Here is a 23,712-nt window from a genome sequence, read left to right as displayed (position 1 = left end):
TTTCTCAGGGTAAAGATAATAGAATGGTTATAAATAAATAAATAAATAAATAACTTATAGGATTTATACTAACTCTTTCTCCTGGAGATTTTGCCCATATCTCTAAAATACATTTTTTTTCCTTTAAAATACATTTTAAGAGAACTTGAAAGTTTCCAATTTAGTAAATTAGAATAAAGGTCTGTTTTAGAAAAATCCCATTTCATCTACTTGTTCCAGCCCTTTCAGTTGATACTGTTTCTCTTTCTTTTCCTTTCTCCCAATGTTTTAAAATTTACATCTTAATGTGAAGGAATAAACAACCAAAACAATATTTTTTTCAGAAAATTTCATACTTGTTCTTTCATTTATTATTTATAGGGTATACTTGTATACTTTTTGCTTTATTTTCAAATACCTTCACCTTCTGTGTTCATTTCCCTATCTTAAAATGGCAATAGTAATAGTTCCTGCCTCACTGGGTTATTGTGAAAATTGAATGAAAAATACCATAAAATGCTTAGAAAAAGTTTCTGGCACATAATAAGTGCTTGATAAATATTAGCTATTTAAAAAGTTAGCTATTATTATATTCGCTGTTTTTATTATTACCTTCACCTTTTGGTCTATCCGGGTTTATGGTCTATCTGCTGTTTGATTCTCACTTTCTCAATAAGTATGTAAGAATCAGCTTGAAATTATTTAAACATAGTACCATCTGAAGGCAGGGTGAGGTACTTAGAATTTTCTATTCATGTATTTATGACACTAATCTGATCTCTCTAGTGAGGAACATCTTCTGCTCTAGAAATACATTTTAAAACTTTCCCAGGGGGAAAAATTGAAAAAAATACAGATATCTAAAAATAACATATCTTTTTATGAGCCTGGTGCAAACTTGTACATATTATGCCCCAAACATTATGTTTTGTGCTTTCTCAGTACAAATTCTTAAGGAGTCCCCGTACCCATCCCACCACAGTGACATAATCTAGTGCCTTATTACTCAAAGTGTGGTCCATGGACCATCAGAGTTCGCATCACCTGGTAGTTTTTTAGAAATGCAGAATTTCAGGCCCTGCCCCAGACTTAATGAATCAATCTGCATTTTAATAGGCTCCATAGGTGATTCTTAAGCACAGTAAAGTTTGAGAAACACTGATCTTGTTATGGTTCAGCTTTTTTTTCCCTGGTGAGCCTGGGTGACTTCAATTATTTCATAAATAGGCTGAGTTCCTCAACCTCTGCATTATTGATATTTTGGGCTGCATAAGTCTTTGTTGTGGGAGCATGTCCCATGCACTCACTGCAGGATGTTTAGCAGCATCCCTGGCTGCTACCCATTGGATACTAGCAGCGCCAGTTGCGACAACCAACAATGGCTTCTTGTTAATCATTATTATACTTGTTTTTATTGTTACCTTCACCTTCTGATCTACCTGGGCTTATAATGTGCACTGTTTAATTCTGACATTGCTAACAAGATTGTTTTTGTGAGAAAATGTTTGAATTGCCCCTTGCTGAGAATCACTGAAATAGATGCATTAACTTGCCTAGGCTCTTCATTTCTCCTAAAGTCGGAACATGTGATAGAACATTTTTACTGTTGTTAGAATTTATTTTATCTAGTTTACTACATGAGAATAAGGCTTTGAAATAAAAATTTGATAAAATATTGTCAAAATTTGATAACATATTACTATAGTGTCTGCTTTTAAGTTTTCTGCTAATGGTGATAATACCTGAAGTTCTTGTGATCAGACAACTAGAGCACCATGCAAGCAGAAAGATGCAGGGCAAAGAGTCAGACCTACTAAGTGGTGAGAATTAAAAAAAGTAAAATAGGCCTAGTTTAGAGTAGCATTTGGTAGATTTTCTCCTTTTGTTCAGATTTATAGAGTCGCAGAATTGCAGTAACATTTTTTCATCAACATTAATTTCCAGGACTTATTTGAATAAGATTTAAAAGAAGTGAATCTAACAAATATTTATTAATTCATGAATCTAATAAATATTTATTAAGTACAACTAAGAAGTTGGCACAAAGCCCCTGCCTTTAAGGAATTTATGGGTGATGGTAAATTGAGATCCTAATTCTGCCCCATTCTCCTCAACCTGTTCCTCCTGCAGCACATCTCAGAAAATAACTCCATCCTTCCAATCACTGAGACTAAAATCCATGGAGTCATCCTTGAATCCTCTTTCTCACACATCCCAACTCAATCCTGTAGGAAGTCCTTTTGACTTTTTCAAAATGTTATCAGAACTTGAATATTTCCAAGACTACCACTCTCATCTAAGCCATAATCAGTCCCTAGATTAATATAGTCTCCTGAAAGGTCTCCCTATATCTACCCTTGCTCCCCAGGCTATTGTCATCTTAACATCTAGAGTGATCCTGTTAAAAATGATAAGTCAGGACAAGTCATCACATCTCTGTTCAGACACTTGGATGGCCCCAATCTCACTGAGAAAACAAGAGAAAGCATTTACAATGGCCTACTGTGAAGCCCTATATCAACTGACCTCCTACCAGGCCCTCTTATTGCTATGACTTTCTCTCCCTCTTGCTCAGTTAGCTCTGACCACAACTGTGACCTCCTTGATGGTCCTTAACACACAGTAGTGTGCTGGTAAAGATTTAACAACAGGCTCTCAGAAGAAAAAGTACTGAATTTCAGCTGACTTCCATGGTATAAGCACTCCCACTATGGCCTATTTCAAGCTACCAGTGTGACATCACAAATTATGGAACTGTGAAGACATGCTCAGGACCACATCATTATTATTAGTATTATTAGTGTTTCCATCATGCAAACACCACTGATGTAATCTCAAGAGCATAGATGATAAAGTATGATAACATAATTAGGAAGTGATGAATTCTGAGTATTTATTGCCTTTGTTTTTAATATAATGTATTTATATAATTTATTTGTTTATACTGGCTGTGTTTGAAAATCAACTTGCAAAAGGTCCTGAAATTTAACAGTTGTCTCCCAGGAGTCAGTTGAACCGGCTCTATACAGCACACCTCTGTAAATAACATACCAAATATGCTCCTGCCTCAGAACCTTTATTTTTCCATCTGGATGGAATGCTCTTCTCCCTAACACTTGCAGGCTTCCTTCATCTCTTTCAGGTCTTTTCTTGAATGTACCTTTTAGGTGACACCTTCCACAGACACTCTACCTAAAATTGCGCCACCACCCCCCAACTCCCTACTCCTATGCCAATTCATTTTAACCTTAGCACATATCATCATAACAAAACACCATTTCTCTGACATTTACTTCAAGTGTCCTTCATTAAACTAAAAGCCTAATGAAGCAGGGATTTTGTAGGATTTTTTTTTCCTCTTGAATCCTCAGCACTTACAACAGTTGCCAGAAAATAGTGGGCTCTTAATATAATATTTGCTGAATGAATGGTTAGTGTTACCCTCTTCACTTTCTTTTATTTTACTCTCCCTTTTCTGATTCTCATTGCCTAATAGATAATGGTGGGTTTATGTGTGTGAAAGAAATGGCTTATCTTTCCAACCCATAGGTACCAATGTTACCTTTTCTAATCTGTTCTTTTTTTCTTCTTATATATACAGACCCCAAACACCTGCTCATTATTTTTATTTTTGGCTTAGAAATACTTCAGCAAAAACAACTACATGGCTTCCTTTGTCCTGCTTGAGAATTATCCTAGTTAAATGGTACTTCATTTCTCACCTCTCCATGAGTAAGAGACCCATTGCTGTATGTCACCTTGTAGAATTGTGTACATTTCTCAGTCAAACTGTAACTCCTAGACTTAGCGGCCTTGTTTGTTTGTTTGTTTTTTTACTATATTCTCAAAAAGGCAGCAACTCACTTTCAGATAATTGCTGATTCTGTTCTCAAATGATTTGAGGTTTCATAGAATCCATATAAATAATTCACTGAGGTCTTGGACACACAGGCATTCAGGTCCACTGATAGACTAGTCATAATTTTTCATAAACATACTCAACACTGTAATTGAGGCTGATAGGAACAAATTTGCAATCTGACTACACCTTCTCAGGTCAATTTTTTTCTTGAAAAGAGTATCTGTTCTCTCTTACCTGCATGCTTCACCATGATACACAATGTTACTATTGTTCAAGTCACATTGGTGATATTTTTTAAATCTATGGATGCATTATCTTACAAAGTATTTTTATTTTTATTTATAAGGTTTTTAAATTTATTGACTTTTAGAAAGATCGAGGAAGAAGGGAATGAGATACATAGAGAGATTTTTTGTGTCCACTTATTTATGCATTCATTGGTTGCTACTTATTTGTGCCCTGATCTGGGATCAAACCCGCAACCTTGGTGTATTGGATGATGCTCTAAACAACTGAACTACCCGACCAGGGCCACAAAGTATTTTTTACACTTGATCTTAACCAAAAGGCCAAGAAGCAATCCACAAAGTACTTTTTAAAAGCAAATAGGAAAACAATTTTGTATAAGATATTCAGAAAGAAATTCTCTCAATGCTTACTTTCAGGGTTTACAAAGTCACAAACATGTCATCAAGATTCATTGGAAGAAAAAGCCTGTGGAATTGTGAATTTGTGCTAAGTACATGACTATACCCAGTGACCAAGACCCATGATATGTTCAGCCCAAATGCTGATTTTTGACTGGTAGGGAAAAGTGCATGTTGAAAGGTCACTGCTGCTATATCTCTAAGAGCAAAGTGGTATCAATTTTCTCAAAAAAAGTGAAATAACCAATTCCATTATTCAAATAATAGATTTATTGCATATCCTTACTTAAAAAATTTTTAAATACATTATTTGGCCTTTAATCTTATTACTTATATATTCCTTGAAGATCTCAGTCAAGAAAGATTGTCTTCAGAACCAAAGCTGAAATTAAAACTCAAAGATTTTTCATTTGATTCTGGTGTGATTGTAATAGCAAATGTCTATAGCTTTTCTAGGTAACAAACAAGTACTGTTCACATATTGTGGTGGGTATATAAATTAACACAATCTTTTTAGGGGATACCTTGGTAGTACCTTCCACAGTAATAAAGTAATTGTAAAATAATAAAATAAAATAAAAATAATTTAATAGAAACACATGACCAGTGGTTGAAAGGAATTTCTCTTCTTTTAAAATAAAAATTCTCACCTGAGGATACATTTATTGATTTTTTTTAGGATTTTATTTATTTTTAGAGAAAGGGAAAGGGAGAGAGAAAGAGAGGGAAGAAAACATCTTGCTTGCCTCTTGTACAGCCCCAACCAGAGACTTGGTGTGCAACCCAGTCACGTACTCTGTCCAGGAATTGAACCAGAGAACTTTTGGTTTATAGACGACGCCCAATCCACTGAACCGAACTAGTCAGGGCCATTTATTGATTTTAGAGAGACGAAGGGAGAGGGGGGATGGGAGGAGGGAGAAAGGTGGGGGAGAGAGGTGTGTGGGGGGGAGAGAGAGAGACAGAGAGAGAGAGAGAGAGAGAGAGAGAGAGAGAGAAATCCATTGGTTGCCTCCTTTAAGTACCCCAACCAGGGACTGAACCTGCAACTTAGTTATGTGTCTTGACTGGGAATCAAATCCACGACCTTTTGGTACATGGAATGGTGCTCCAACCAACCAAACCACAGAGCCACACTGGCCGAGGCTGTTTCTCTGATTTCTGATGAAGTAAGAAATACTGTTATTGAGATAATGAGAACTAGTAGAAAGAACACAATCATGGGTTCTAATATCAACTTAACTACTGTAGAATGGTTTGTACCTGTGTGTGAGTATGATAGGGAGTGGAGCAAGATTTTCTTACAGGGCTGTTGGGAGAACTCAGTGGAATACTGTACAAAAGGGTCTCTAACAGCCTGCTAGACAGCAGACAGGCACTCAGTACAGTTTACTTACATTTCCTTACCCATATCCACACCAAGGTTTGAAATCTGTTTGATTCCAACACATAAAGTTAATCAAAAAAGTATTATGAATTTTATAATGAATAGTCCATTTTGGATAACTCTAGGCAAAACCATGGGCTAAACATTTACTCTGATTTACTAGTCACACAGACATGAACCCCTGGGGGCATGATTTAAAGATGGGATGAAAAGAGCCAAAGAAAGGGACTGAGACCTTTTGAACTTTACACTCCACGAAGTCCTTTATGGATCTCTGCGCCTTCACATCCATTTGAGCCTTACATGGCTGGATGAGACAGGCATATATGATATCACCCTCATTAAGTGGGTGAAATGGAAACTGAGGCCCAAAGAGGTAAAGTGACTTTTCTGAGGTTACAGGAACAAAGCCAGGTCTTCCAGTTTTTAATCCTATTGTAATGCCATCTTAAAAAACAAACCAGTAGCCTAGTCAGGGTTGAAAATGTGGAGGAAAAAACTTTTTAAATCACAGGACAGTCCTGGTTTTTCTTGTAATAGAATGAAAGTATTCCAAATGATCAGTGTACATCATATATATTATACATTATAGTTTCATATTATTCAGTTAGGCAATGAATAAAAATCTTAGGTGTCAGTCACCCAGTATCATGTGGGTGAATCTAGGACTTAAGATTTTTTTTTTTTCTAACTGGGAGACTGAGGGAGACTTTTTTTGGAGAGAAACACATCATGGTTGCCTCCCCTAGTAACTCCCAACCAGGATGGAACCCACAACCTAGGTATCGCCCTCACCAAGAATCCAACGAACCTGCAAATTTTTGGTGTACCAGAGGACACTTAAACCAACTGAGCAACCAGGCTAAAACCGAGGGAGTTAATCCTTAAGGGTGCTTTGGTGTTAGCCATTGTTCACTGAGTGAAGATTTGCCACAGAAAATTACGTTGATTTAATAAACCATTTACCAACTTCTTGGCACCATGGTTCCATAAAATTTGGGTGAGCTGCTTGCTGTTTTTTCAAGCAAATAATCAGGAAAGCTGATCTGGAGGGGACTTGAGGACAAACCAGTAGCAACCATGTGGAAAGCCACGTACATATGACTTTCAAATACCATTTGGTGATAAGGTATGTGAAGGCCAGCTATGCTAAAAAGAAAAACCGAGGACAGCACTAGACCAAGGGTATCTTGGTAGGAGGCGCTTGGCAGGCAAACTCACCCAGCAAAAAATAGAGAATTAAACCAATTACGAGAATTAGTTTTAATTTTTAGGAAGGGTTGGTTGTTAAAGTAGCCACATTTCAATCTGGGGAGACACTGAGTTAAAATTTGAAGATTTGCCCCAAAACTATTTTGTGTCTTTTCCAGGTCTCTGAGATCACAAGACGCCAAGAGCCAACGCCCCCACCCCTCAAGCCTCAACTACTTCTTGGTTACTCTCTTCCTCAACTCCTAGACCCCAAACACTGGGCTTTAAAATAGATTAGAGAGATCTGGGGCCTACACTTGGCCTAGGCGGGTTCTTTTCCCTTTTCCTCTCCTCCCCACCGCGATTAAAAAAACAAGTGGGTGTGCACTCCCTTTTCGTGGCGCAGCCCCTACTCGAAGGGCGGGTCCTCATCCCGGCGGGCTCAGGCCCCGCAGGTTGGCGGGAGACGGCGGGGGTGGGCCGCTGCGAATCCGGGGAAGCTGAAAGAAGACTGCCGCGCGCTGCGCTCAAACTCGCGCCACCACCAGCTTCTAATCGGCTCCCCACCCTCACCGTCACCAAAAGCGCCCAGCCAATGAGCGGGTCGGAAGGGCAGGGTCTGAGGGATAAGCACTAGGAGGGGGAGCGGCGGGAGGGGAACGGGAAGTCGAGGGCGGGGTGCGTTTGATGGACCGCTGCTCAAACCAATCCTCCTTGCGGCTTCTTTTCGCTCTCTTCTCTGCTGGGTTCGGCTCTTGTCCCACCTCCTCATCCTCCACCCCGCCTTCTCACTCTTATTCGACCCGCCCCACTCCCTTCCCCCACTCTGCGGGCAAATCGCTGCTGGAAAGAGGCGGGGGCCGAAGCGGCGGGCTCTTGTGGAGACTTGAGGTGGGAATGACGGGCGGGCTGGCCAATAAGAGGTAGGCTGATGGCGCGGCTGTGGCTGGAACCGGCCAATAGGCGGGCAGGCTGGGGGCGGAGGCCCAGGTTCCAAACGCTCCGCGGCGCCATGGGCTGAAAACTCAACCGAGATGGAATCTCCCAGTCTGAACCGGTTTCAACCGGTTCCGAGTTTGAGGCACTAGGAGGAGGGGGAGAAGCGGCTGCAGCGGCCGCGGCAGGAGCAGCGGGAGCTACAGCATCAGCAAGAGCAACAGTAGCTACAGCCCCGGCGGCGGTGCCTCTTCCAGTCTGCTGCTGCAGTCCGTGCAACCACCCAGAGGGGGAGGGGGGAACCACCAGTCGCTGAGGAGCAGGAGAAGGGGGGAAAGTTTAGGCGAGCCGGGGTGGGGGGGGCCCAGCGCCGGAGCCGCGTGAGAGAGAGAGCCGTATTTTGGTAGGGGAAGTCGGACTGCAACTGGCAGCAGAGCGTCCCCCGGCCGTGTGGACTCTGTACCCCTACTCCTGCCGCTCCTGCTGCCGCCTGTAGCTGGAGGGTCCCCTTGGGGCTGAATCTTTGGGACTTGACCCCGTTCCCCTCCCCCTTCCCTCACTCCCAGCCAGGCGGGAGCATTTATTCCCCAGATTAATTCCCCCTTTTTTTGTGGGGGGGCGGGTGTGTGTGTGTGTGTGTGTGTCGGGGTGAAGTGTCCCTGGATACTAAATATTGCTGAGCTTTTTTTTTTTTGCCCTCATCTCCTTTTTTAAAATTTCCTTTTTTAAGGTGGGAAAACTGAAACCCACCTTGACTTCCTCCCCTCTCCCCTCTCCCCACCTTCCCTCTCCCTAATCCCTCGACAAGGAAGGAAGAAGCAGTTGGTTCAATCTCTGGGTAAGTCGATTGTGTCTTCGGGGCCGGGGGACGGGCGGCGGCACGGCTGGGAGGGAGGAGGCCAGCGTGGGGCGCGGCGGCGGCCGCGGGAAGCGAGCCGGGGAGGCGGCGGCAGGCCCACAGCGGACCCTGCGATTGAATGGAGCCGCTTCTGCCCCTGGGAGATGGAGGCGGGGAGGCGGCCGCGGGAGGGGACTGCTTGCAGGGTCATTCGCTTTGCGGGTGACGGTGGAGGAAAGCGAGGAACGTGATAGTGAAGCTGGGCCCCGGCGCGGGGGTGGAAGGGCTTCCCCAGCCCAAGGGGCTGGAGAAAAGTTGGGGTGATTTGAGGAACATCTCTGTGAATTATTAGCAGTGGAAGTTTCCAGAAATATTTAGTGCAGCAGCATTGAAACGTCCGCCTGCATCACGTGGCTGCTCGGTGGAGAGCTTGGGATCGGGGGAGGGAGGGGCTGCCGAGTCCCTGCTCCTCCTGCAGGGAAACTCAAAATCTTGAGGTTTTTTTCTTTTTTTGCAGAGTAGGTTTAGAATTAGGAAAGGTTAGTTGATTTTTCATGGATCTGGCACATGGGGTTTCGTGCCGTAGTTTGTTTTCAGCGGCTTGAGAGTTGTGATCGAATTTTTTCTGCTAGTACTGTATAGTGGATGATGCTCTGATTCTCCTTCATTCCGATGCCTCTTGAGTTTGGCGTGGGTGGGAGGAAGTGGTGTAGTAGAGGAAGCACTAAAGATTTGTCCAGCGGGGACCTCCTCTGATCACGCAGAGGCCATGCTGCCTGGAGAATTGGGGCGGTGAACTTCGGGCGCCTGCTTTTTGCCTCCTCCGAGTATGGGCGGGGTGAGTGCGTGCTCCGGTATGCTATAGTTAGAAGTGCTGCAAATCCTTTCGGGTGGGAAGCGAGGGGAGGGCGGGCCTTAGTGAGGTGTGTTTCTACTGAATGAAGCAAGCAATTGCCCACACACCTACGGTAGCAGTCTTTCTCCTTGTAGAGACTTAAAAAAAATTATGTATTTTTTAACGTAGTAGGTAGTTATCAGTAACCAACGGCTTTTCTTGGTTTTGGATGGGAACTGACAGTAGGTAGTCGCCTGCCTATTGAGTTTGAAGTGGCAGTGAAGGTATTTTGGTGTAGTCACTTGTAAAGTCACCACATTGCTAGATAATCCCTTGTGTGTGCTATCCAGTGAGTGGATTTTAGGATTGAGTGTTCCAAGAGGAAAAAAAACAGCATTTGTGGTTTCACCTCTCTCACCATGGCAGTTTATTTGTCTGGTTGTATATTGTAAGAGTGTGGGACACTACTGTTAGTGGAAAGAATGTTTGGACGCTGTTTGACTTGGGGGACTAAATGTGCTTGGCATTGGCCAGAAAGCCGCCATTTCTGTACTACGTCCAGTTCAAGAATAGGTAGGTCATTTCGAAGATAGCCGCTAGTTCTAAAGATGGCAAAACTCTTCATTATTTAACACAAGCTTGTTTGTATTCTAACTGGTTTTTTACAAGAATTTAGGCGAAGAACTCTGTGGACAAAGTACTTGAAACTTTTTAGAGTTACTTTATTCTTTGTTTTGGCTATTAAATGATGATAGTACTAAATAGGAAAGTTTGTTCAATGTTTAACCAAAAAAAATCGAAAACTCGATAATGTAGATCCTGGTGCTTTGTGGACATTGCTTTTCAGCCTCAACTTTACATTAGTATTTAGATCAAAGGTTTTTGTTGTGTGTGCCAGGTATTCGGTATTAAAAACAAGTTTAAAAACTGCTATAAAACTTTTTGAAATTTCAACAGTTTCACTGTCATTGGTGGATCAAAAGACTTAAGAGGAATAAAAACCCTTCAAATTTTAATATCTTGATTTTTACTTTATACCTAACTTAACTCATCTTTTGACTTCTACTTTGTAATTGACATCATTTAATAAAACGTTTGAGTTAAAATCAAAGTTGCTGCCATTATTGTTAGCTGAGAAATAAAGCCTTTTTCCTATCCAGCTAGTTTATCCAAACATAATCAAATTAGTCACCTGTTTTCTGATCCTGGAAGCTTTTTATGAGGGGGAGAAGTGGAGATGACCATCTAACCTTGTTGGGTCTACATACAATGAGCCAGGAGTTCCTTTACCTGAGGTTTCATGCCTGAATTTCAATGTCCTGAGTCTTTTGTAATTGTATACAAAATTGTGAGCTTTTTTAATATGGCACTAGCCAATGTCCTGTGGATGTGTGCAGGCATCTTGGAGTGGAACCCTAAAAAGGATAGATAACATTGCATGTGAACCAGTAGGTTTTAGCCAGTGCATTTTTGAGGTGAAGAGGCTCGTTTTCTATTGTGATAGAATTTGTTTTTATTTGGAAAACAGTTGTCAAGCTTTGCAGTTTTTACCTCACAGATGAATACGTGGAAATTTGGGGGGGTCTGATCGACATTACCATAAAGCTTTTTTTTTTTTTTCCTGGATCATATATCAAGGACATTTGTATGCTTGTAATTTTAATCCCCAAATTCGTTGAGGGTTGAAAGAAATAAAAGTAGGTGATATAATTGAGTGTAGAAACGTAAGTTCTTTATATAGAATTTAAAGGTACCAAATTTGTTAGACTGGTGGTTCCTGATAAACATTGATACACATGATGGCAAAATTTTGTGTGCCACATTTAATTTTTAGCGCCTTCTTGCCTTTTAAGCATATCTTAAAAATTAAGGTAATATAAAATGAGGGGAAGTGAATTTTTACTGAACTAGAAGATCGTGCTTATGAAGGGGAGGAAACATGTTCCCTTAACTGTATCAATCTTTGTAGACTCATTTTTTAAAAAAGGTTAGGGTAACTTTAAATAAATGTTAGTAAAGAACAGTACAATTTTTCTGGGGTCTAGAAAAGTTTAACTGCCCCTAATAACTAATATGGTTATGGAGTGACAGTAATTTCAGCTTTTATTTGCTTTTACTATCAGTTTTGTAAAAAAGCCTCTAAAATACTCATGATTTGTGTGAGCATTTGAAGTAAAATAACTTGAGTAGAAAGTTTTGACTGATATCAAAACTTCATTAGACACCTTACTTTTTTCCCTGTATTTTCAGTTATCTATGCCAGCAATTATGACAATGTTAGCAGACCATGCAGCACGTCAGCTGCTTGATTTCAGCCAAAAACTGGATATCAACCTTTTAGACAATGTGGTGAATTGCTTATACCACGGAGAAGGAGCCCAGGTAAAGTAACTGGTCAAAACTTTACAACATTGCAGTGTAACAAAGTTGTTGTGTTTTTAATGCCATTTTAAATCATCACTATTTAAAAAGTATTCCATAGTTTGTGTTAATTCAAAATTATAGATTAATTCTAATGAGAAATTTATGGAGAAAGAAACTGGATTATATTTTGATACGGTTAGAGTGGGATGATCTTGTTCTGTTATTCTTAAACATTTTACTCCACTTAATAAAAAACATTCTTTTTCATTTAATAAAAGTGCAGTGTATTAAATGCTGTATAGATAGTAGTGGTTGTATGTACCTTGTACATGTTTAATATATTTGGAGTTACTGTGATTCTTTTACCTTTGAAACATTTAAATTACAGAAGTATTTTACAGATGCAAACTTGTTTTAAAAATCTAATACCTAACATCTTCGTGTTACTTGAATTTATTTGTAAACATGGTACTATTAATGTAGGGAATTACCTGTTTTTGATCATTGTAAGGGGTTCCTCCCCTCAAGCAATTGAAAAATAGATGAGACAGGAATATTTGTAAGTTTTTAAAATGTATATGTTACAAGAAACTGGAGAATCTTGAAACTGCTGTGAGGCTAATCTCAAAGACTTTTAAATGAGTAAAAGTTTTTTGTTAGATAAAAGAATCTTGTCAGTAAGGGAATTTTAAATGAAAGGGGGCTATGAAAATTGTATGCGTGGAAAAATTACTCTGCAGTAATTTTTCTAAGCTTGTTAGTCCAGTTTTATACTCCTAGGGGCTATTAATCAGAGTTCTAGTCTTCAAAAGCATTCCTGAAAAAGTTATCCTATCTATACTTATCACATGTATATTGTAGTAGTTTCCTTGTGCTGTACATTCAACATGGAGCTTTAAGCTTTGTTTTAACATGTATGTATAGAAAGCAGCCGGTTTTGGAAGGAAGTATGAAAGGTTGAAATTCATGAAGTTGGGCTCAGCTTTGAATATATTAGAGGCATAAAACTGTAGCCATTAGGAAAATGGGCATTTATTTTTTCCGCTGCTGTTTAATCTTTGTTCTTTTGTAAACTGGTTTACAGTATCTAAAAGTATTATGAATAAATGAAGGACTGATGTTCTTCTATGCTTATAATTGAGAAGTAGCAGTAATTTTTATCATGAAAACTATATAGTAGTAATGTAGCTTTTAGTAATGTTTCCTAGTACTGAGATTTATTGATTTGCTTTAAATTTGACTTTGTAATAAATAGTAGGTTTTTAAAAGTATAACTATTTTCTACTTATAAGAGCAAAATTACCTTTCCCCAGAAGTAAGGATTTTATGTTTAGATGTTGTGTGACAAATCAGTTGCATAAACAATCAGTAAACTGATATTTTTTATATTACAGATAAGGAAACCAGTTTAGAGCTTAAAGTCAGTTAAGAACTCTTTCTAAAAATCATGTTTAAACTCTAGTTCAGTCTATTTTTCATTACCACTCTTTGGCGGGGTCTTGGTTCTGAATAAAAAGAAGTAAAAAGGCGTAGTGGAAAACATGTTTTTAGTGTTAGCTGTATTAATTGTATTCCAGTAAGTTTTCTGGACACTATTTTACTATTTCATCTACAAACTATTACTTACTTTGCAAGAGATTGGAGGATTAATGATGAGGTTTGAAAAGCATCTGTTCATAGAGTCTGATACCCAGAAGAATTTTTATTTAAAGAGTACATTTGGAAGTATGAAGATTTAGCATGTGTGATGTAAACTCATTGTTTAACTGTTTAAAAAGAACTGTATAACTTTGGAGAAGAAATTACAAGAAGGGTGGCTTTTTAAATCTTGAGGCAAAACTTTTACCTAGATGGGGGAAGTATAGTATAGTAAGATATTTAGCGCTGTAAAATTAGGACTACCTTCTGTTATACGCATTTTTCTATTTTTAGCCAAGTAGGCAGCCAGGGGGAAAAGATAGGAAAGAGTTGGGTATTTTCTCCAATATTATGCTAAGTGTCTTGAACTCTTTTAATCTATTGCTTAGCAACTAGAATACTTTCAGCATTCAGTTAGTAACACAGGGAGATGCCAGGGGTTTTTTCCCTCTTTATTTGCTGTTTGTGTCTTTTTAACCTCTCTAGAGTTTTAAGTTAGTGAAAGAATATTATATAAGAATAGTGGGATTAGGGAAAAATAAAGACAATACTATGCAAATACCAGCATTAACTTTGGAGAGTAAAATTAAAGAAAAACTAAAAGGAAACATGATTTTTGCAGAGGTTGAAGTGGTAATGGTGTGGGAAGTATTTACTTTTATTTGGAATGCTTATCACCTCAAAGGATGTGAGAGTATCTTGACCAGATAACTTTATTAGGCCTGGATTTTTTATATATCCTGTTCTTGATGCTTGTCACTATTTTATATGTAAGTCTATGTCTAGTTAGAAATGAATATTTAGAGATTCAGTGAGAGAATCAAAACACTGTGAAAATGTTCTTTAGCCCTAGATCATTCACATCACTACTCTCTCTGCCTTTTTCAGTTATTATATGATACAAGTGTTGCCCCTTAACTTACCAATCTCTTACTGAAATCAGATTTAAAAAATACATGTACAATTGAATTTTCTGAGCTTATAAATGTAGCTCTAGCCCCAGACCCTCAGATGAAACGCAGGCAGCCGATTTTTCTCTTAAGTTCCGTGAGGGTTCTGGTGGTGTTTTCAGGGTACAGAACCACTATCTAACTTCAGTTGAACTCAAATGTTTTAAAGAAAACAAGCAGGATATGTTGCTAGTGATTAATGGGGAAAATCATGAATGTGATATTATAACTACTTAAGGAAAACAATTCTCAACATCAAAGCTGAAATAGTAAGGGTGTGTGTGTGTGTGTGTGTGTGGTTTTTTGGGGGCAGGGTAAGTTTGAATAAAAGCTAAATTAGAGATTGTGAGGTGTCTGTATCAGAGATGGAAATAAGTATGCTTCTCTTTTCCCCTTTTTGATGGTTGTTTTATGACCATAGATTTATACCCTTGATCAAGAAAAGGAGTCTAACAGAAGGGTAAATGACAAATTTTAAAACTGTTGAACTTTTTTGCCCACGATATGTTATAGAAATATGTGAAAGATAAATAGGGAAGATCCAGTTGAGCTACAAAACAGCCATTAAAAGTGAAGAACATTAAGCTGTTGTTCTGGGGGGTAGGAGGGAACAATGGAATTACATGCTTTGTTCATATATAGGAGACTATACTGGTTTAAAAAACCCAACTAGATAAATAATATCAACATGGCTAGATTTTTTTAATTGTCCATTTCAGTCATACCTCAGTAAAGCTGGGAGGGGGTGCTATGCCAAATGGGAGTAGCAAATTTCAGAAGGAATTCTATGTGATATACTATTTATATAAAATTTAGTAATATCACAACTATATTTTTTAAGAAATTTACATACACGCTCTGAAAATATGGGCAGGAAAAGAACAAATTCAAGAAGGCAATTATCTCTAAAAAAGGAACAAAGGAAGGAAATGACAGTGGAGAAACTTAAAAGAGGTGACCTCCATAAGTTTTAGATCTTTTATGTTCAAGAGAAAAACAGGTACACCCTAGATCACAGGTGGCAAACACAAGGTCCACGGGCCGAATCCTGCCCTTCACCTTGTTTTAACCAGCCAGCACCTTGCTTCTCTACCTGAGCTCTTGCTTAACTGTTACAAAGTAGTTACATTTATACAGTCCTAAAATTACATTAGGCCCTTATGAAGGCAACCGTGAGGCTGATGTTGACACCCCTGTTCTAGATAATGGCTACATAGGTTTAATATTATTTCTTCATTTGCATTTTTAAAAATTGAAGAGCTTTCTAAATAAGTTGAGATTTAATATGTGAAATCACAGGACATTCAGAAAATGGAAAAAGGTAAGTTTGGGAGATATTTACAAAGTCCAAGGGCCTTAATGTTCTATATGTATCTATAGGCATTTGAGATTTGTAGTATTACTTAGACCTAGTTTATATTTGTCTTCCTATGCAGTATATTTTTATAAATAAACTTTTTTAGAGATTGCTTGGTGATGCTTGTAAAACAACTGTACTGTTAAATAATTTATCTAAGTAGATGAATTTTTCTGTGTTGCTTTTGGTTGATTGTAAGTGCTGAGAACTTATGTCAGGGTAGATCTTTGTTAGTAGCATTGATTGAAATTCATTTCAATTTTGAGAATACCAAATAAAACATGTTACTCCAAAAAGGCTATTTTGTTTTAAATGAATGAATATTCACATTTTTAATTGAAGTTTAAGAGTGATAATGAACTCATTTTTATATCTGTGAAGACTAATTACTTGAGTGTTCCTAAAAGTTGGTAGAATCACTGTCTTGTTAGTATTTGTGCTTTGCTCCATACTATTTTAATAAGTGATTCAAAAGAACAAGTGAATTGAAAATTATTTTTGTATATTTTAGCAAAGAATGGCTCAAGAAGTACTGACGCATTTAAAGGAGCATCCTGATGCATGGACAAGAGTTGACACAATTTTGGAATTTTCACAGAATATGAACACGAAAGTAAGCAAGTGGTGGTTTAAAAATCCATTTATTCTTTTCTTCCAGTCATAAACTTTGAGGAAGGTATCTCATTTTTAGTATGAGCATTTGTTATCTCAAATCACTTAATATTGTTAACTTACTTCAAAATTTAGTCTTGAACATAGAATTAATTCTTGCAAATAGTCCTAAGAATTATGAAGCATTGTAATTGGGACTAGTATGCAAGGTGGCTTTTTTGTTTTTTGGGGTTTTTTTCTTTTGTTTTTAGACTACGTATATAGTTCTAAGTAGCATTAATTCTGAATGTTATTCAGAGATGAAACAACATCAGGAATTGTTTTGCTTTGGGCAAGTAATCAATATAATACAGGCTAGGCACCTCCAACACCAAGTTGTATGGGCAGCGTAAAACCCTACTCTGTGGTACCAATGCTTTTAATGGGACAGCACTCAGTTTTTATTTGCAGTTGAAAATGTTATAATTGGGTCCTTTTTTTCTTAAGTTTGAACAGAAGGGTTGATCAAAATGTGTTTTGACTGTTTTAGGCTTGATGATTCACACTTCTCTTTAAACTGCATTAATGTAATAAAATAACCATGCATGGCATTCTGTTTAATACACACAAAGTTTCTTGTCTTGGTATACATTGTGTTAAAACAGAAAATAGCCATGTTCACATCTGTTTCTGAAATCAGACTGTGTTAATTAACAGTTTTGAAATATTAATTAGTTTTGACATCTTGTAAATTTTAGGACAAAAATACAGTTCAGAACTTCCTCAAAGTGCTAACCTTAAGTAACATAACAGTGTTTGCCTGTTTGCTTGCCTGGTAAATTTTGCTTTTTATACTGACAGACATTACTAATAAGTTGATTTATCAACAGTATTTTTAAAAACTCAAATTTGTCTTGTGAAAAATGAGATGATTAGAGGAACAGAAAGAAAGCAACAGGTAAAGAATTCTTCAATTTACATAAATTGCAAATGATTTGGTGCTAAATTTATGCACTATGACATTTGGCTTTTATGCAATCATTTTTTTTTTCTTTAAAGATGTTAACACTACCTGATATTAATCATAATGTTCCATTATGTTGATTGCTTGTAATAGGAAGAAAAGGGGTGTCTTCCTGTGCAACTGACACAGCTAGGCTTTGACGGCAGGCCTCCACAAGGTCTACCCTTTTGATTCCCTTTAACTGAATTCTGTTCATCAATTGTTTTTGTTTCATGGGCGGTGGGAGGGGAAAGGGGAAGTCAATGCATAAAATAAGCATTTCTAAGGGCTCAGTAGAAATTTCTACCATGGGGATCATTTCATGTATTTATTTTTTTCATTTAGTCTTTGCTGTTATCTGTCCCTCATCTTCATAACTCAGCAGTGGATTTCTCAAATCCTGAGATGTAATGCAGAAGTATAATTCTTTAAAATGATGGGATTATTTGGATATTTTCAAAGTAGTTATCATTGGCCTTCAGATTTGGCTGTCACTGAAGATTTTTTGAATCAAGATGCTGTTTTTCAAAGAAATGTGAATTCTCATCATGTATAGAGTCTTAACGTCTAGGAGAGATTCGATTTTAGGATATTATGATGGTGATCTATGTACTCCTTTGGCCTAATTAGTGAAAAGCTGTTATTGGGCTTCCTGCCTCATCCCCCTTGGCAGAAAGAAGCAAAGATGAGTTGTATCTTCTGCAAGCTCATGCTACCTTTTTACAGTTGGAGAAAAGACTAGAGGTTAGTAATTTAGGTAACAAAGTGTCAAACATAAAGGAGGAAGTAAATAAATATGAAAATGAAGGGGAGTGTATCCTTTAATTAAGTGTATGCTAAAAAACATTGGTTAAAATACTGTAATGTTACTGGTATTTATAGAGATTTGATTCATAATTTTCTAAAGGTCTTTTTAAAAAGATTTTATTTATATATTTTTAGAGAGAGGGAGAGAAACATCAATGTGTGGTTGCCTGTCATTCCTCCCCCACCCCCAGCTGGCGACCTGGCCCCCAACCCAGGCATGTGTCTTGATTGGGTATCGAACCAGTGACTCTTTCATTCACAGGCTGGCACTCAATCCACTGAGCGATGCCAGCCAGGGCAAAGGTCTTTTTAATCAGTTGAGAATTAGTAAGAGGGTATATTCCACGAAGTAACAAGTACATTGTTTTGACCTGGCAGTCTAATTTCATGCCTTTACAATTAAAGTTATTAGAGTAGTATGTTTTTTAAAGTTAGTTTAGAATTTTAATCTATCCGAAACTTTTTTTTTGTTTTATTTATATTTTTCTGAGACCTAGACCTACAGAGAGGTGTAAACAAACCAGATAGAAAGCTTCACTATTTACTGCTGATTATGAACCTCTGTATTGGCATCAAATTTGTATTTTCAGAATTTTGCTTTGGCCTTGTTTTTATTTTAGAAGTCTTTTTAAGTAATGTTTACAAATGTAGGATTTCAGCTGAAATTTTTCCTGAAAAATATGAAATATTAAAATGAAAGAAAACAGCAAAAACATTTACTGTTTGAGCACAATGTAGTTTGGGACAGTCTATATTGTGCTTTGAATAAAATGAGTGTTCATTCACATGATCCCTTTGGTTGAAATACTAATGCTCCTATTTTATTGTGTGATGACTAACCATTTTAAAGATGAACTCTTATTCTCAGCCAAAACTTGCAATCTGAGGTTAATTATGTCCATATGTGAGTGAGTTTACCTTTCAGGTATTATAGCTGATTCTTCCCTAATTCAACCAGTTGAAACATGCCACAACAGTTTTGTCCTTTTTCTTCCTCCTGTATATCCACACTAATTGGTCATGATAATAATTTTGGGTTTTATCCCTTATAGCATTATAAATTGTTATAAACATTCTTGACTATTTAGAGTGAGTAATCAGCAGGAAGGACAAAATGGCTTGAAAGTGGTATCTATTTATTAACTTTCTTACCTTTTTAGTTGTAACTTTTATATTTAGGAATACCTGAAAGGTAGATAACAGATTGCAACCGGCATTTGTATATTTTTTGACTGTGCACAAAAGTTTATCTTTAAATTAGTAGAAATAGCAACTATAAGGGTGGGGTTAAAATTTAAAATAAAAATCCATGGGCTGTCTTGCTGCTCCTTAAGTAACACACCAGTGATGTTTGTAAATACTTTCTATAGAAAGTAACTGTGACAGTACTGTAATGCTTGGCCAAGAGCTTACAACTCCTAGAAGATGGTAGGAAGCTTGAGAGCATCCAAGCTGCTAAATTTTTAGGAGCCTGGTCGTGTAAAAAAAAGTACGTGAGCCTTTGAGCAGTCATTTATGTTGTGAATCATATCTGGCTGTTACTTTTCCTTCTACAGATAAGCCTATTTGGCTGCAAAAGGGCTTTTTATTTGGTTCTTCCTGGTGTGAGCATGTATAAACAGCAGGACGTTAAATAGAGTAGTAAACAATAAAATGAGGAAAATGCATGAAAACTCAGTATATGGGTGAATAGATCCTTGTTTAATATATGTAATTAAACTTGGTAGCATAATGTTTTTGAAACTTTAGATGTAAATGTGAATGTCTGTCCATTTGTTAATCCTGAAAGTTGCTAATCTTATAGCAATATATTCACATACTTCTGTTATCCAATTTTCAGTATTATGGACTACAAATTTTGGAAAATGTGATAAAAACAAGGTGGAAGATTCTTCCGAGGAACCAGTGTGAAGGTAGGAAAATGTTTTATACAATTGTAGATTCACAGAAGTTTTATTAATTCCGGCAGTTTTATTACAGTTGAGTATTTGGGTAGCAGGTGTACTGAATCTGGTTTGTGCCTTAATGGAGATCACTGATTTTAGCATGTGGCAAGGTAGGTGGTTTATCTTTTGGGGAAAAGAGGAGACCAACCTGGTTAAACTTTTTATAATAAATACTGGGATGAAAAATACGTATCAACTCATAGGTCTTGGAACAATGCCTGAAGTGAATGAAATTTGAATATGTGCCCTTAAAAATTATTTTAAATTTACCAGACAATAACTGACAAGTAATTAATATTTTAACACATGGAATAAGGTACAAATTTAAAATAGCAAAGGAAAAAAATAAGCCTTTACCTTTAAAAATATAATAAGCCTTACCTTTTGAATTATAAGAGGTTGACATCTAAAATGAGAAAACGTCAGAACGCAAGGATGTGTTGGCTGGTTTTAATAAAAGGTGGGACAAAAGTAGGTTTATAGTTGTGTGAAACAGTTTATTATTATTATTAATTATTGTTATTTTACTTTCTTTCTTTTAAGATTCTGTGTATTTACTTTTAGAGAGAGGGAGGGGGGAGAGGGAGAGAAACATCAATCTGTTGCTTCTCATGCCCCAAACTGGGGGCCTGGCTAGCAACGCAGGCATGTGCCCTGACTGGGAAGCAGAGACCTTTCAGTTCACAGAATGGTGCTTAATCCACTGAGCCACACCAGCCAGGGCTAGTCTAAGTATTATATTATTTTCCACACAAACAACTGTAAAGCTCCTTTTACTCTACCCTGCATTTAACTTTTTCCTTTGTGTAGTATTTTGGCAAAAATAGTCATAGTTCAAAAAACTTGGGGCAAGGTTAGTCTGTTGGAATTCTTTGCATTTACTTTTCATTTTTCATGTACTGCTTTATTGCCTACTTTACATCACTTGTTTAATCTCTGTAAAATAGAAATAAATACCTGGGATTTATAATGGGGGTTTATTACCTTTTTTAGATTTTATTTGTTTTTAGAGAGGGAAGGGAGAGAGAAAGAGATGGACACACACACACACACACACACACACACACATCAGTGTGCAGTTGCTGGGGGCTGTGGCCTGCAACCCAGGCATGTGCCCTGACTGGGAATCGAACCTGCGATGCTTTGGTTAGCAGCCCGAGCTCAATCTACTGAGCTATGCCAGCCAGGGCGGTTTATTACATTTTCTTATATTAAAATATGTCCCTCTTTTTTGACTGTTGATCTTTAAGATGTCTTTCATCTGCTTTCTCATGTTGTCTTTACAGTAGGTTAGTGACCCAGATTTATTCAGCTAGTCAAATCTTGACATCGGTCTAGCATGGTTAGAAATAAATAAGATAAGTTTTAATGCCAATATTCTCAATATGCCATAAAGCAAAGATTAAGAATGATAGTGCAGGCACTAAACTGGCATGGCTCCCTTGATTGAGCATCATCCTGCACTGGACCAGGTCACTGGTTAAATTCCAGGTCAGTGCACATGCTGGGGTTGCAGGCCAGGTCTCTGATTAGTGGGTTAGTTGGTTGGGGGTGTGCAAGCGGCAACCTATCAGTGTTTCTCGCTAACATTGATATTTCTCTCCCTATCTTTCTCCCTCTCATCCCCTCTCTCTACAAAAAAAAATAAACAAAAATTTTTTTAATTTCTATCTATCTATTTATTTATTTATTTATTTATGAATGACAGTGCAAGAGGAAACTGCCTCTCAAAAGAGGCTCCTATTTCAAATGTTTTATTTTGGGTTGAAACCATTTTAGATTATGTTCTGTAATTTTCTTAGAGGCTAAGTGCAGTTTGACTATGTGGCCCAAGTAGATTGATTCTTTGTACTTACCCATTGCTCTTTAGGGACTTGGATGATGTCCTTGTTCCTTTTACTTCTGTTGTTAGATACCTGTAGTGTGAACTTCAAACTTAATTTTGGGTATGGCTAACCACCCCACCCCTTCTCCCCCCCAAAACCAAAACTTCTTTTACTTCAGTATCATTCTACTATAGTGTAAGTCCCTCTTGCCTCTAAAGACGTAGACCCTTGCTTCTTACCGCTTAAGAATTGTACTAGATGATCTTCCATAGTCTTTTCCAGCTTTAAATTTAAATGATTTAAGGTTATACTAGCCTATCAAAGTCACAGTTACAGTATTGAAAAAAAAAATGAGAGGCTAGCACTCTCCCTGAGGATTTGACATTTTTAGCTTTCTACATGAATAGGAGTGGTATGTATGGTTATTATTAGGAAGTCACGAGAGTTCCCATGTATTAATATGTAAGTATTTGATATAAAATACTTGGGGGGGGCATAAGACTTTACTTTTTTTTTAAGATTGTATTTATTTATTTTTAGAGAGGGAAGGGAGGGAGAGAAACATCAATGTGCAGTTGCTGGGGGCTGTGGCCTGCAACCCAGGCATGTGCCCTGACTGGCAATTGAACCTGCGATGCTTTGGTTTGCAGCTTGAGCTCAATCCACTGAGCTACGCCAGCCAGGGCTGACTGTTTACTTTTGAAAACCTATCATAGAGTTTGAAAAAAATGGGATGTGAAGGGGTAGTGATTTATTCTGCCTGACTTAAACTTCTGTTTAATTCATGTGTTCCTATTCTGTGTTGGTGAGGAACTTGTTTCTCTGCAAGCTATATATATATTTTTTATCATTTATTAGAATCACTTTTCTCCCTGCATTTTCCTTAGCACTACTGTTAAGATTAAGTGTGATGTCAACTTTCTAAAAGTACCTGAAGTACTTTTAGGTACTCTATCAGCTGTGTATGGTTGCAATCATCAGTGAAGATGTTATGTGGAGGGGAAAGTGCTGTGACTTCTAGGGTTTTCGAGAGGTTCGTTTTTGTAAGACCATGCATACTGGTTCCCAGAGAATGTTAGTGAACCCTAGATTTAGATATGTAACAGCAACTTGGCACAGTGGATTTAATGATGCGTGTTCTTGTTTCAGGTGGTTGCTCTCATTTGTAAAACATCGGAAAATAAATTTAGTACTAGATTTTATAACTTTTTTCTTTTTAAGGTTGTATTTATTTTTCAGAGAGAGGGGAAGGGAGGAGAAAGACAGGGAGAGAAACATAGATGAACAAGAAACATAGATCGGTTGCCTCTAGCCTGGCATGCCCCAACCGGGAACCGGGTCAGCAACCCAGACATGTGCCCTGACCAGGAATAAAACTGGTGACCTTTCAGTTAGCAGGATGATGCCCAACCCGCTGAACTACACCAGTCAGGACATATAACTCCTTCTCTAAAATTGATTTTAAAGTGGGGGAGAAAGAGAAAAATCGGCTTGTTGTTTCATGTATTTTTGCATTCACTCACTGGTTAATCTCATATGCCCCAAGCAGGTAACT

At 37.8% G+C, this 23,712-nt stretch overlaps 1 protein-coding gene and 1 long non-coding RNA gene across 3 annotated transcripts in view; one reads left to right on the top strand and one right to left on the bottom strand.

The window, feature by feature from the left end:
- Positions 1-233: 233 nt before the first annotated feature.
- On the bottom strand, positions 234-22,461 carry LOC118501099. Its single transcript, XR_004903679.1, has 3 exons — positions 22,347-22,461; positions 3,430-3,445; positions 234-246 (listed from the first exon to the last, which is right to left on the bottom strand). It is a non-coding gene; the product is annotated as an uncharacterized LOC118501099 (long non-coding RNA).
- The window catches only part of XPO1 (exportin 1), a 45,150-nt gene continuing 29,461 nt past the window's right edge, over positions 8,024-23,712 (top strand). The window contains exons 1-4 of one of the 2 annotated variants that reach the window (XM_028516369.2): positions 8,024-8,840; positions 11,926-12,057; positions 16,496-16,597; positions 20,226-20,298. In XM_028516369.2, the coding sequence (XP_028372170.1) occupies positions 11,932-12,057; positions 16,496-16,597; positions 20,226-20,298 (301 nt within the window). In that variant the 5' untranslated portion in view covers positions 8,024-8,840; positions 11,926-11,931. Of the gene's footprint in view, positions 8,841-11,925; positions 12,058-16,495; positions 18,323-20,225; positions 20,299-23,712 lie in introns of both variants that reach the window. The other variant, XM_036028021.1, reaches the window with a different exon arrangement.

This window comes from Phyllostomus discolor, chromosome 6 (assembly GCF_004126475.2).
Source record: "Phyllostomus discolor isolate MPI-MPIP mPhyDis1 chromosome 6, mPhyDis1.pri.v3, whole genome shotgun sequence".
In the NCBI taxonomy this organism is placed as follows: domain Eukaryota; kingdom Metazoa; phylum Chordata; class Mammalia; order Chiroptera; family Phyllostomidae; genus Phyllostomus; species Phyllostomus discolor.
Note: the sequence above shows the minus strand (reverse complement) of the source record. Positions and strands in the feature narration are given on the sequence as shown.